This window comes from Nymphaea colorata, chromosome 4 (genome assembly GCF_008831285.2).
Source record: "Nymphaea colorata isolate Beijing-Zhang1983 chromosome 4, ASM883128v2, whole genome shotgun sequence".
NCBI lineage: Eukaryota > Viridiplantae > Streptophyta > Magnoliopsida > Nymphaeales > Nymphaeaceae > Nymphaea > Nymphaea colorata.
The window spans coordinates 25,132,282-25,146,817 of record NC_045141.1 but is presented as its reverse complement, the minus strand read 5'-3'; the positions used below and the strand labels follow the sequence as shown (position 1 = coordinate 25,146,817).

The 14,536-nt window shown below is 40.2% G+C and overlaps 1 protein-coding gene across 1 annotated transcript; it reads left to right on the top strand.

The window, feature by feature from the left end:
• Window positions 1-7,236: 7,236 nt before the first annotated feature.
• On the top strand, window positions 7,237-10,400 carry LOC116252324 (subtilisin-like protease SBT1.2). The gene has a single exon (XM_031626499.2). The coding sequence runs from the start codon at window positions 7,753-7,755 to the stop codon at window positions 10,111-10,113; it is 2,361 nt and encodes a 786-aa protein (XP_031482359.1). The 5' UTR covers window positions 7,237-7,752; the 3' UTR covers window positions 10,114-10,400.
• Window positions 10,401-14,536: the final 4,136 nt, after the last annotated feature.

Here is a 14,536-nt window from a genome sequence, read left to right as displayed (position 1 = left end):
CGCAATTCATTCTTGAGAAGATGATTCCCCCGGATCCTCGATCGGTCATCTATGGCGAAAGACTGTTCTTTGACTATCTGGTTGCCACTGGTTTCTTCACATTCTTTTTTGGTCATCGGTTCTCATCTGTGGATGTGTTGTTTGGGCCGAGCTGAAGTTATTGGGCATTTTAGTACCATGGGCAGAGCTAGAAAATTTTCCAGCATGAACCTAATTATAGTTTCAAAAGTTTCAAAATTTTAGTAAGAGACAAAATATATTTTCTCAAATTTATTATCTACGTTACACTAAAATTTTAAAATTTGTAAATAAATGTTCGAAATTTTAAACCCATCAGGCCAAGGCCCATGCCTCCGCCCATGTGGGCTGAGTCACACAGACACTATTCAGTCGTTTCGAGGAACATAACATAGTTGGTCGGTTAGAAAGCATGTAAAGAGATGCGTTTCTAATTCTATTTTCATGACTGTTATTTCTGGCATCTTAAGTGGTAGGGCGTAATACCTAAGAATACATTACTGACGTTTAAATCTGCTAAATCAAGCCAGCCTGATAGCGTTGGCACACTGTAAAAAAAATGCTTCAGATTACAGCTTTGTTGGGCTCAACAGTCGAAGGGGTTTTCAGCTTTGGATCTCTCTCTCTCTCTTTGGTGTTACCAGTTACAGTGAACAACATTAAAATCGATCCAAATCTAAAAGGATAAATATTTAAAATGAGGCGAACAGGTTTTGACTTGGCGAATTGCAATCTGAACCGATCATGTTAGTTTTTTACTTCGTAGATGCCGTTTCGTACTTACTATTAGCTTATTAATTACAGATGCTTCGATTTAAATACCGATTTGTAAAAAATCAATACTTAACTGTCTATAATGTACCTAAATTACATACTGAAAGCGTTACTATAGTACTTAGTATTTTTAATTATTTTTAAAACAGCGTGAACCATGTGCCATAACTTTGCAGTACAATGAATTTTTTTTTCTGCTTTGTCAAAGTTTGGACGACCCAACTTCTTTATTGTTGGATGGATTTTAAATAAACTGGATCCTAGTGTTTTTGTCCTACTTGATTAGCTGACCCCTAAGTCATATAGGTACGGGTACCCGTTCAGGTACTGTGCACAACGATATTATATATTTATAACATATGCAAAATCTCACAAGACTTTATTAATATTGCTGAAAACAAAAAGAACTTAATGCATTTTAGATTGAACTATATATATATATATATATATATATATATATAAAAAATCATGTGTTTTATTAAAGAAAAATGGCTTAATATATTTGGATCAGGTCTGAGGCAAACTCAATCCAAAACATACCATGATGTTTTCTAGGGACCAATCTGCCATACGCATGTTACGTAGCTTGAGCAATGGCTTGCGTAAAAGGCTACTGCTAACCTTTAAATTGAATGTATTAATCAAATTTACAGTCAAAAATATGTTACGGTTAGGTTGCATTTGCATTTGATAGTCTCGGATGTATGATCCAAGTGATCTACGATTTACATGAATCTTTAGGCCCATTATCCAACTTCTCTTTACCTTGTTGGATCAAATCAAAGATCCCACCACCGATCCACAGTTTTTTTTTTTCTTTTGTTTGTTCAGCCATGCATTGATATGAAATCCATTTAGTACATTGGACTCCACTGCTTGTATGGATCTCAGATCACCTCGGATTTGATAGGTGACTAGTGGTTAAGTTCATGTTGATTTAAACGGGGGCAACGCATTTCTGAGTATGGCAGCTTGACAGTTTGGAAAAAGGAAAAATTGTCACGACCCTTGAGGTGTTTGTGGAGAACATGAGGCTCTTTTTTAGTATATCAGAAAGAAAGAGCTCCAAAAAGAAATTTCTCCATCTCAAACGTAGTTCTCTGTCAAAGCCCAGTACAATGGCCATCTTTTCGATACACGTCCTTTTTTTTTTTTTTTTTTGGTTGTTTGACAAAGTGAAAGTTTTTTTAGGTCTCTCGTTTTTTTCAAACATGGACCACTACAACGCAATTGGGACCGAAATGTAGGCCATCAATAAACTCTATTTTGCTAAGGGAATCTTCAGTGCCTATAATAAATTAAATGTATAGGCCTTTAACTTGATGGTGCTCTTTGTAGATCGAAATAATACAACTGGGGATCATACCATGTTTGAGTGGTACGATCAAATACTTTTTTATATTATTTCTTGTGGTCTATTAATGTACACGTAACCTGCTTCGTTTTTTAAGAATTTTCTTTTCTCCTATTCAAAGGTGGTGATGATTATCATCCTCCCGACCAAGAAACCAGATGTTGGTTAGCTAGAGGAGAACATCATCCGTATAGAAATTTTTAGTTAAAAAAAAAATCGTTCAAGATAAGTTTTAGTTTTGTTTTTAATTCTATAGAAAGACAAAATTCTTGGAATTGCCCATATGAAGTATCACACTCTTCTTGACAAAAGGCTAAAGAGAGAGAAAGGAAAATAACATTTAACATACGTCCAACAAAAAGTTGAACTTGAAAAAAAATTACATCTACAAGAAATTCTTGTATGAGGTTGAAGGTACCAGTATTTTCCCATAGATTACGGAAAATTAACCAAATGTCATACAAAATGAAGGAAGCCATGCGTTTAATTGAGACCACCTCATTTCTATAAATAATATCATTTCTACAGTTCCAAATGACCCACCAAAACGTAAACAGCCAAATTCTCCAAATGGTGCGCCATTTCTTTTTGTTTCTCATTCTAGTTGGTCCATGGATCAGGTCCCGAATTGTTGATAAGTTTGTGACTTCGATGAAAGGCATAGACCAAGTAAGCGCATAAAGATCTTGAGACACTCGATAAAACCACACCAGGTGAGGCTTTTCAGTTTCGCAAGACGAATTTTCAAGTATTTCACGAGTAAAGAGTGTTAGCTGTATGATTTCTAATCAATTTGGGGGAGTTTTTTAACCGGGTTAAGATCCAAAGATGAGGTTCCGTATGTCAACAAATTGAAAAAAAAAAATACGAGGCTCATTTTTGCAATCATGGGAAAGCTGAGGGCTGCCTTGGTGATAAGATCTTCCACTTTAGTTAGACAACTTCACCTTCAATAAGCTGAGTACGTTTCATAGGAAATTAACCAACTGACAGGAGCCAGCTTGCCAGTCCCCATTGATCAATTAATGTTCAATACTTTGCATCGTAGTCTGCTGATCTGAAAATATTTAGAAATTCTGGTCCATGAAACATATTTTAACATTCTTTTAGGCATAATTTTGGACATTTTGCATCCGTTTTTATGGTTTGATATACTTTGAAATGAGTGAAATGGCTAGTACCCAACCCAATAAAGTAAGTAAGTATATATATATATATATATAATGCAACTAGTAGGTTCTCGCTTATAATATTAGATAAGATTTAGAACATTTCGTTTCGAAACCAGTTTTAAAGACAACAGTTCAATGAAATTAATTTGATTTCATATCATGCAGGAATTAATGATGAGAGGGCCCTTCTCATCGTTACTGCGTGGCCTTTAATTTTATGTTCCTAGCCATAACGATGGCACTTTCTTGATTGAACCTTCGCGGAGAGAAAGACCCAATGGCTTGAGTTGAGTCATGCACGCCAACGCTGGGATATATATGCATGATCTAAAGTATTCCTCATCTAAAAATAGATGATTTATAAACCTACAATGTTTTTCTTCTTTGTTTGATATTACTTGGCATCTCAGCCTGTGAATCTTAATCAAGATTTCGACTTTATAGATCTGAATCTCAGCACAAGATATAATAACTATGATTTTTCAACAAAGCTCTGGTCTTTGATGCAAGGGCGGGACCCGGGTTAAGGGCATTAAATGTTAAAAAAATTTAAATTTTTTAGGAGCACAAATATGTAAATTAATGAGAAAATTGCCTTGAAATATCAATGTGAAACTAAAGTTTTTTAGGTCTGTGTGGGAAAATTGCCTTGAAATATCAATGTGAAACTAAAGTTTTTTTTGGTTACTTTTTTTTTTTTTTCCAGTTTTGATCCATGAAATGGAGCGAGAGGTGCATGCGCAGTTTGAAGACGAAACATGCATGATAGGCAGGCATTTCTATGTAACTTGTGTAGGTGGTAAAGATGGAAACATATTATTATGTATTACAGCAACCACTAGAAGAGTGTTACAGAGAGAAACTTTTAGTTGGCAAAGCCAAGTTGTTCAAAAATAAAAAACGGTACATGTATAAAGCATAGAAGTGATGCTTCTGATCATTGCTTTTGCAGTTTATCAGTGAGAAAATCTCTTCCAGACTTGCCATGACCCACCAGTAATCCTGAGGTACATGGCTGTATTCTATAAGAGGAATCTAATCCAGTCAGCTGCTTCTTGGCCATTTGCTTCTTATGAATGTCAAATTTCCAATAGCATCTTGCTCGCCAGGAGACATCTCACCACTGCTGGCCTCTCTCTCTCTCTCTCTCTCCCCCTCCCCCCTCCTCCCTCTTGCTGTGCTTGGTTGAACAGAGAGTTCCCATCACGAGAATCAAACAGGAAGATGCAGTTGAGGCAATGCAGTTTGCACCACAGAGAAGCATAGTTTGCACCACAGAGAAGCATGATGACATTCATCTACATTGATCCTTCAAAGTGAGCAATGAAATCTTCCGACTAACTTCACCAGGAGTAAAACTAGAAAACGTTTCCATTAATGCAACCACAGAGACCCCATCAAACAGAAGAACAAAACTAAGAAGGAAGTTAAGCCAATAACCAGACTTGCCTACAAAGGGCACCTAGTTTCTTTCCGCGACTATTTTTGAACGCTTGAATCAACTTGGTGATCCAGCACAGGGAATGCCCACACGCATAGATCGACAATCAAAGTGGGAACGTCGATGAAGCTCGAAACGGAAAGAAGCCCGGAGGATAACCACTTTGATTTGAATCTGACATGTTTTTTATGAAAAACAGCTAACCTGAAACCAGCAGAAAAATGGCGTTTCACCTCCTGAAGAACCATTCTTTCTAGTTCATAGTCAACATCTAGCTCGAAATACAGAGAGAAGGGGAGGGAGGGAGGGGGATGGTCTATCGTCTATACGCGCAGTAGATAATATAGAAGACAATTTTTCAACGGGGACTCGTAAATTTTCAGGATATTGCAAAATAGTCTATATATTTGATGGATATTAAAAAAGGTCCATGACCCGAAAAACTTTTTTGGAGACCAACTTTCAGGCTATATACGTCAACTTGTTTTCTAAATCTTATGGAAGATACCATGGTCAGTATAAAAAATGGTACTTGCTACCACCACAAGTGAATTTGGTAAGTTGATAAGAAGACGTACCCTAGATCAAGATCCATCCCTGCCATTTTGCCATTTGGCCCGTGATAGGGTTTTGATCAACCATTTTAAAATCTTTAAAAATAAAGTGAATTTAAAAAAAAAAAAAAACTTTAAAATGTCCCAACTCTCCCCCTTTTCTTTTCGTGCATATTGGATGTTAGTCATTATCCGATTTCAACTCAAGTTCTAACACTGAATGTTGTTCTGACAGAATTAATGTATTGGTTATCCAACTCCAATTATAGACAAGAGTTCAAACTTGATTGTCTAATGTAGATCCAAGTTTGAGTGTCCCTCAAAGTATGTCGATCGAATGGGAGAGTAGGGGCGGAGCCAGGATTTTTTCTAGGGTTGGGCCAAGACGATTTGAGGGCTGAGTCAAGGTCGGGCCAAGAGGAGCGACCGGTCAGGCCAAACTAAAAAAATTTGATTTTTTCAATAATTTTTTTTTCTGAGCTCACCCTGGCCCGACCGGTCACTCCTCTTGGCCCGGTGGTGATGAGAAGTAAAATTTGTGTAGTGTACTGTGGTAACCTTTGAATAAGCTGAGAATACATTTCTGATTAATTCGTTTGATGCTAGTAACCATATCAAAATACAAACTTGTGCATAGACATCGACATGCGCACACTGATGTGTAGCAACTAGATTATGACTACTAAGTATGGCAACTTATTTCTTTTTTTCCGAAAGTAACGGTAGAACTACATGATTGATTTTGTAAGAAAGGAAATTTGATTTGCTCATTAATCTTCGTACTTACACAGCTTATTGTAAAGATTTAAAATCAACAGCCCAAAAATTTCGAAAATATTTTACCATAAAAAATTTATTTTCATAAGAAATGAGCCGGTTCAATTTACTGCTAAGGTTAATGTTGGTGCAGGTTGACGGTTGTGCATGGAATCGCTTAGAAAATTAGTGGCACAAGAAGGGGCCTAAGATGGCTCTTCTAAATTTCAGCCGATATGGGAGTTGTGTCACGTATCGGCCGGCACCGCCGCTATGAATGGATATATGAATAAAATAATTTTAGAGTCAATCTTTAATTTTCACTTTAACTTTTGATGGTTGATACAGCCCATTAGTGCACGTGGCTGATATATATATTTTTTAAGTGCTTTTATATCTGATAGGATCAATTCTTAACGAACATTATATGATAAGCATATTTAAATAGGTGGAATTATAAAAAAAATAAGGGGCGTTCTGGCTGACACCCTCATTTAACCCAGTTTTATAAAATTTTGTCTTATGAAATCTAAGTTTTCTAATGAGTTTTACAATTTCTTTTTGTTTGAGCGAGACACTCAAAACACGGTTTTCAAATAACCTAAGAAGGGGAGGGGGTGGCAGTGGCACACAAAATTTTAACTCTCTTTTTTACAAAACCATGTTTTATTGGTTTTGATAACAATCAAACAATCCAAAAGCCAGAGGCCGCTAAAAAACTGGTTTTGGAGTGTCATCGGAACACCCCGTTCAAGATTACATAAGTTTTGCTACCGTATTTGGTTGTCATGATTTGCTAATATCCTAAGATCTCCAGTCAGCGAAAGTGAACACTGGCTGATCCGGTGCAGTTTCAATTGGGGTACACTCAAATGCGTGTTCTAATCCCAAATTATAATTGAATCTAGAATGAGCTCACAATGTTAAAACCCGTTGAGGAGTTATACTACTCAAACTACTTGGTTCCAGTAGTATAATTCCCTTCACATCCAGGGTAGAGACAGGCGTGGGCTTGTGTGGGCAGTTGCCCACTCAGGTCTTTTTTTTTTTTTCCATCTACGATCTACATATTGCTGCCCGTACACAAAGTTTGAAGCTTAGAGTTGCCGCATTATTTATGATGAGCAGCAGTACCAGCGGAGGAGACCTCAATGAATGGATCCAGCATCATCAATGGAGATGGGCATTCATGGCTGCCTCGAGGGGCACAAGCATATAACGGTCAAACGGAAGGCTTAACTCGTTCTGTGAAAACCCCTTTCGAAGAGATCCTTTGATGGAATGTGGTGAGAGCGTGTACCCATAAATGCAGAGATTATGCAATAACTCCGAGCGACGGATCTCGTGAAGGATGCTGCTGGCCTGCTGCTGCTGCTGCTGCCGCCTTCTCTTCGCCTTCTTCCTCTCTCCCAAACTGAGTGCTTATATAATTAAAGGAAAGGAAAAGAGAGAAGAACTGCGCTCCTCATACGCCAATCAAGAGAAGAAGCTCCCTCACTAACTGATGCTCGTGATATCCAAGAGCTTCCAATTCACGAGTTTCTCCTCTGCCTTGTAAATTTTCCTGTTGTTGGTTTGGTTTCTTGCGTAGCCAACATTCGAATTCTCTCCCAAATCCTCTCCTTCAAATACCACCACTAATCCCCAAATGGAAGCCACCATCTTCACTGCCGGTCGGGAACGATGTTTCCTTCAATGGGTACCCAAGCTTCAGTTCCCCAATACCTGTTCATCTTCTTCTTTTTGTTCCAAATTGGTCAGACGGCCGCTTCCCCTGATGCCAACTTCCAAACTTACATTGTTCACCTTCACCCTTCTTCTATGGAGGATTCTGGGTTCCAGACCAAGTATCAATGGCACCAGTCCTATCTGGAATCGGCTACCTCCAGCAACGATTCGAGCTCTCGCCTTCTTTATTCTTACCATACTGCCATCGATGGCTTCGCAGCACGGCTTACTGAGCAGGAAGCGTCAGTTCTCCGAACTGCTAAGGGTGTGATCACCATCCATCCCGATCGTTTCATTGAGTTGCAGACAACTTATTCGTATAAATTCCTGGGGCTGGACCATCTTTCTGGTTCCGTTGGGGCTCAGCCGGAACTGAAGTTGGGCCAAGGAAGCATAATCGGTGTCCTAGACACTGGTGTTTGGCCGGAGAGCCCGAGCTTCGACGACAGGGGAATGCCGCTTGTGCCTAAGAGGTGGAAGGGCGTGTGCCAAGCAGGAGAGAAGTTCGGACCGCAAAACTGCAACAGGAAGCTCATCGGTGCCCGGTTTTACAGCCGCAGCCACCATCTGTCGCCGTCGGAGGGAGTCTCCGTAGATTCCGGCCATGAATATATCTCCGCAAGGGATGCCCGTGGCCATGGAACGCACACTGCCTCGACTGCGGCGGGGGCCGTAGTGGCTGGAGCGAATGTGCTCGGCAATGCGGCTGGTGATGCTAGGGGAATGGCACCAGGGGCGCATGTAGCAATATATAAGGTCTGCTGGTTCAGCGGCTGCTACAGCTCAGACATCTTAGCCGGCATTGATGATGCCATTAGAGATGGTGTCGACGTCCTGTCCATGTCATTGGGCGGTTATCCGGTGCCGCTTTACGATGACAGTATTGCGATCGGTGCATTTCGGGCGATTGAGAGAGGGATCTTCGTCAGCTGTGCCGCCGGAAACAATGGCCCGGCGCCAGCAAGCGTGGCCAACGAGGCGCCATGGATTATGACGGTAGGTGCCAGCTCCACAGACCGGAGGTTCCCGGCCATTCTGAGGTTGGGTAATGGACATTACTTGTATGGTGAGTCTTTATACCCTGGGAGGCAATTCGACCGTTACAATAACGGGAACTGGAAGCACAGAGGAACATTTGGCGGGAGAGAATTTGAATTGGTGTACCAAGCTGGCGGGAAGGAAGGATCGGAGATGTGCTTCAATACCACACTCGCTAGAGAACTAGTTGGTGGGAAGATGGTAGTCTGCGACCGTGGGGTCACCGGGAGAGCCATGAAAGGTGAGGTTGTAAGGGAGGCAGGCGGGGCCGGCATGGTCCTTGCAAATGCTGCAGTAAATGGTGAAGAAGATTCTGTCGACGTCCATGTCTTGCCGGCGACTTTGATTGGCTACAAGGAGTCCCTTGTGCTCAAGAGCTACATCAAGTCATCAAGGAGACCAACAGCAAGGATCCTGTTTGGAGGAACCAAGTATGGGAGCTCCAATTCTCCTTCTGTTGCTACCTTCTCTTCAAGAGGGCCAAGCCTAACAAACCCATCGGTCCTGAAACCGGACATTCTCGCCCCAGGAGCAAACATTGTGGCGGCCTGGCCGGAGAATCTCGGCCCAAGCGGCCTGCCGGAGGACAACAGGAGAGTGAACTTCACGGTCTTGTCCGGGACATCAATGGCCTGCCCACACATAAGTGGCATTGCTGCGCTGATAAAATCCGTTCACCGCTCGTGGAGTCCTGCTGCAATCAAGTCAGCAATAATGACCACAGCCAATGTACTGAATCAACACGGCAAGCCCATTGCTGGAGGACTTTTTGCAACTGGTGCAGGGAACGTGAACCCACTGCGAGCAATCGATCCGGGGCTGGTTTATGACATGGAACCCATCGAATACATTCCCCACTTGTGCAGCCTGGGTTATGAAAGGACGGAAATTTACACCATTACTCATAGAAATGTAAGCTGCAGAGAAGTGCTTAAGGCCAACCGGGGTAGGGGCCTCAATTACCCCTCCATGTCTGTGATGTTCAAGAATTCAAGGGTGGTGGTCTTGTATAGAAGGCTGAGGAATGTAGGTCTCCCAAACTCTACGTACAGTGTAGAGGTGACTGCACCACAAGGAGTGGAGATTACAGTGAGGCCGCAGACTCTCACTTTTGGGTATTTAGATCAAAGCTTGAGTTATAAGGTGCTGTTGGTTTCAAGACCAAAGAAGCTTCGCAAGGGAGAGAAGTTCCACGAAGAGGGTTCCTTGACTTGGGTACATCATCGCCGTGGTTCTTATAAGGTCAGAAGCCCTATTTCTGTAACTTGGGTGGGATAGGGACTTGCAGCTACTCACCTCCTATATTACTTTCATAAGGATAGTTAGATTTCAACATCTTCAGCTTCTGCAGCACTTTAATTTATGTCTTACTTGGTGGGGAAGTGTAACAAGGGAATATATGATTTGGGTGTTAAGAGTGAAAGCTTTTTTTAGCTGTTTATGGTGGCTTTTCATCTGACTGTGACATGAGAAATGAAACGTCTATTACAATGTAACTTCTTTTGCTGAAGAAGAATGGACTTAAATGAGATAGCGCTCAACGAACTTTTCGAGATTTTCCAGTAGATGAATGGAGATGAAAAAAAAAAACTTCTTTAATGCAGTGTAAGTGCACCGTAGGGGAACATTGTTGCAGACTGGACATGTTAAGAAAGGGAAAATGGGGCTTGCTAGTGATGAGTTCACTGAAGAAGAATGGACTTAAATGAGACAGCACTCGATGCACTTTTCGAGATTTTGCAGTAAAGGTCATGAATGCAGATGAAAAAAACTTCTTTAATGCCGTCTAAGTTCACCATAGGGGAACATTTGCGCAGGTGCGGGTTGGACGTGTTACTGAGAAATGGCAAATGGGCTTGCTAGCGGTGAGTCTACCTGGTTCCAGGTACAAGCCTGACCCAGATCGAGACCAATTACACAGAGAATCTTGACTGTGTTGGCCTCCTTGCCTTAGTTTCGTAAAATAAGCAATGAACTTAAGCATCCAGTACCAGATCGAGTTGAGTACCCAGAGATTAGTTTTGAGAAACGTGGATGACTTGTCCTCCAACAGCCACTGTGGACTGTCAAATTCTGCAACTTTACCTGAGACCAGCACTTAAGGTTATTAATTATGAATGACATGAAAGAGAATCAGAATGCAGCCGTCTCCAATCAAGTGAATTGACATCCAAAATGCAGCTCCAGTAATTTGTTGGAGAAATATCATGTATAACTAATTGGGCAAGTTTATACATATAGCGTTCTGTGTTTACTTTCTTTTTCTAATCCACATGTATGCTTAGCATCAGATAGAACCAAAACCATATCACATTCATCACTATTGGTATACGAATTTCGATTGTCAGAACAGACTATCATTGAATTCTGCCTGGATGATTTTCTGAATAAAATTATCTGTGGCCATATCAACAAATGCTGCTGTTGCCTCATCAAGCACTACAAGTCTGGCCTGCTTCAGCAAACCTTTGCCAATGACACGAGCTGTCTTTGACGAACACTCCAATTTTCTCCGTCCTCTAGAACTGCACTTTCCCACATATATCAGTCAAGTCCCAAAAAGAGACAAGTAAACTTCTCATTCTCAATGATTAAGCATATGCAGACACATGAATACTTTTACTATAATAGTAGGATCATACACAAATATCAATTTTCACTTTATTTAAATGAACACCACATTAATGCATTTGATGAACTAAAAGATCTGTAACATGGATATAGGCACAAGAACGTGCGGTGCAGGTGATTGTAAAAGAAAGAGCAAGCAGTATACCTTCTTCCACATCAGCTTGATATCGTGCATAACGTCAAACTAAACGAGTCTGGGAAACTTTATATGCATAAGCATATGCACATGCATATGCACAAGCCTATTGACAATACCTGGATAATCAAGTTTCTCTTCTTTTTGGCAGATCACGTCTCCAAGCTGACATCTATCTAAAGCCTATTGATAATACAAGAATCATCTCAGGAACTAAAAAATGTTTGAGCATAATTTTTCAAAAGCAATGTGTATTTGTTAAATTTAACCTGCCACACTTCGTAGTCTTAGTGATCTTCAAGTGGATCAAGGTTTCCTCCTATTTTCCCTTCAGATAAAGTTTGATCTTGAGGAATGATACTAAGATCAGATCGAAGATCATGAAGACTATGATAATTTTTCGCTGGTTCAATCAGGGAAACAATGCCTGTACTAGAGTGGACTTACTACTACCTGTACGGGCAATAATTCCAATTTTTCCACCAGGAAATGTGCAGTTTATCCCATGAAGGACCAATGGTAGATTTTCCTTGTAGTAAACCTCTAACAATTAACAAATATGCATCCTTTTCATGTACGTGTAAAACCAATCTCATCATCTTTTTTACATCATGCAGAAGTTCGTCATTTGAACTGCAAATGAGAATGGATCCAGGAAAAGACTTGTCATATGACGTGGTGGGATTTCTAAATGGTGCATAAATATTTCAGAATACCCGTAACCAACATTCCAAGCTTGCCCATCACCATAATATTGGGGACACAGAAAGCTGAATCAGTGACTATTCCACCATGAGATCATCTCAACGGGAACTAAACCGACCTACCAGTTAAATAACTAGACAAGTAAATCTTATGGAAAGAACTCAAAGACATCGAGTTCTTAACCATACGTGAGTTCTGTTTGTGGGCAAATGCATTGTGCATGTGTGCCCTGTGTGAGTGTGTGTCTGTGAGAGAGAGAATAGAGAGAGATAGAAACTTTAATTTCTTCACTAAGACTCTGCACAAAGAGAAAAGGAGACGCAAATAGCAAACTTCAATTGATATCTGATAATTAATAGAAAGCAAACTATTCAACGTGAGAAGGTTTTACAGTTTCACGCATTTTTAGATTATCTATTATAAATTGCAGTTGCGCAACAACACTAAATAATTAAATCGCAGTAAATATTTTCAGTAAGACAGTGGAAGTAAATCCTTAGAGAACAAAGATGCAGCATAATTCAATAATGAAAAAAGCAATTATTAGTAAGAGCAGAAGTAACTCTTAGATAAGAAAGATGCAGCATAATTTAATAAGGAAACAAACTGCATCTCCGTGAGGTCAAAAGCAAGAGAAAAAGCTATTTTCCAAGAATGGCATGAACAATGAAACAACTGCACCTCTCGGGTATAATACTGTGATGCAGACAAAACTTAATATAAGAAAGCAAGAAAGAGAAGGAAAAAGGTACTCTTTTTCTTCCAAAAAAAAGGGATAAGTTCTGAGAAATGCTCCTTGGGGACTAAATTCATTTTGCAAATGCGTGGCACTCGGTTAAAGCTCCTTGGGGACTAAATTCATTTTGCAAATGCGTGGCACTCGGTTAAATAATCACATATGGTAAGCTTACAAATGCAGCCATACAAAATGCAAATACAAAGGAAAGCAATGTCGTTTCAATTGTTCCACAACAATGCCATGTGACATTTGAAACATAAAACTCGGCAGCAAATAATTTTTCTCTTGCTGTGTGTTTTATGACAATATCTTTAAGCATATTTTACTTTGATAATAGTTCCAGGGGCACTTGATCTGAAGTGTGTGCGCCTGTATCACTGCGTCTTCATCCGTGCATATAGATAATAGAATACTTGGGGATGTAACTGAATTTGAAGCCATGGTGTGCGCCTGTTATGTCACATGTCATGTGGGTAACCTGTTATGTCATATGTCATATGGGTGCAGCAAATGGGCTACCACATCGAAAGCCAGGTGTGCATCAGGTGTGGAAGATCACTACTTTTACTGACGCGAGGAAGAGCGACCGTCATTAAACGTGCACTTCCAGGAATACGAAGAAATTTCGAAATGGAGTCAAAGAAAGGCATCGGTGCATGGAAGATGCTTATAAGCAATTTTTTCTGAATAGTCTCTGCTCTGAGCAGCTGTGAGACCAAATGTAGCCACAAGACAGCCCTTAAAAAATACAAATAAAGAGATTCCAAAAGCAAGGGGCATTTAGATAACAATTAGAGTAATGTTGCCTGTTTTGGGCTCATCTCCTGCATTTTGTGGATTTGCACAGGCCGTCCGCCTGCAACAAGCCCGAACAGAACATGCCTTCCTCAGTTTGCTCAGCGTCACCTTAAAGCCACGTCCTTTTTCCTGCCGAAAAACTAGCATGTCCCTGTCATTAGGGACAGAGGCAGGTATGGGCATGATGTAGCCAATTGCCCACGCAGACTAACAAAAAGTACTTACTTTCATGTAGAAACTTCATGGCAATTTTTTTATTTACATATAGGTGTCCCTTACAAATTTAAAATTATATAACTAGTGCTCCTTTACCAAAACTTTTTAAATCCACCCTCACCCGTCACTTTGTTCATGTTCATGCATGCTGCAGCGGCACTCGTAGAATCCACACATAATTAAATAAATCATATAATCGATACGATTATACCACAAAAAGAAAAGAGTTTTGGCATATTGTCTTCCGAGTCCATTTTAGTTAGGTGAAACACAATTGTCATCCACAAGAATCAATTTTTTCAATTCCTTCCCACCAAAAAAACTCAACCTAACTTTTGGAAGTTTAGAGAGAACTACAACGACTAGACAACTAAGTTGCCTAATGAGTTTAAAGCAGATCTGGCGCAGCCGTACAAAACATTGACTGACAATTGCCAAGAACCGTAAAATAATGATAATCATAGTATAATCTTTTT

Excerpts from the sequence above, each read along its gene's own strand:
- LOC116252324 (XM_031626499.2), top strand. The coding sequence starts at position 7,753 with ATGTTTCCTTCAATGGGTACCCAAGCTTCAGTTCCCCAATACCTGTTC.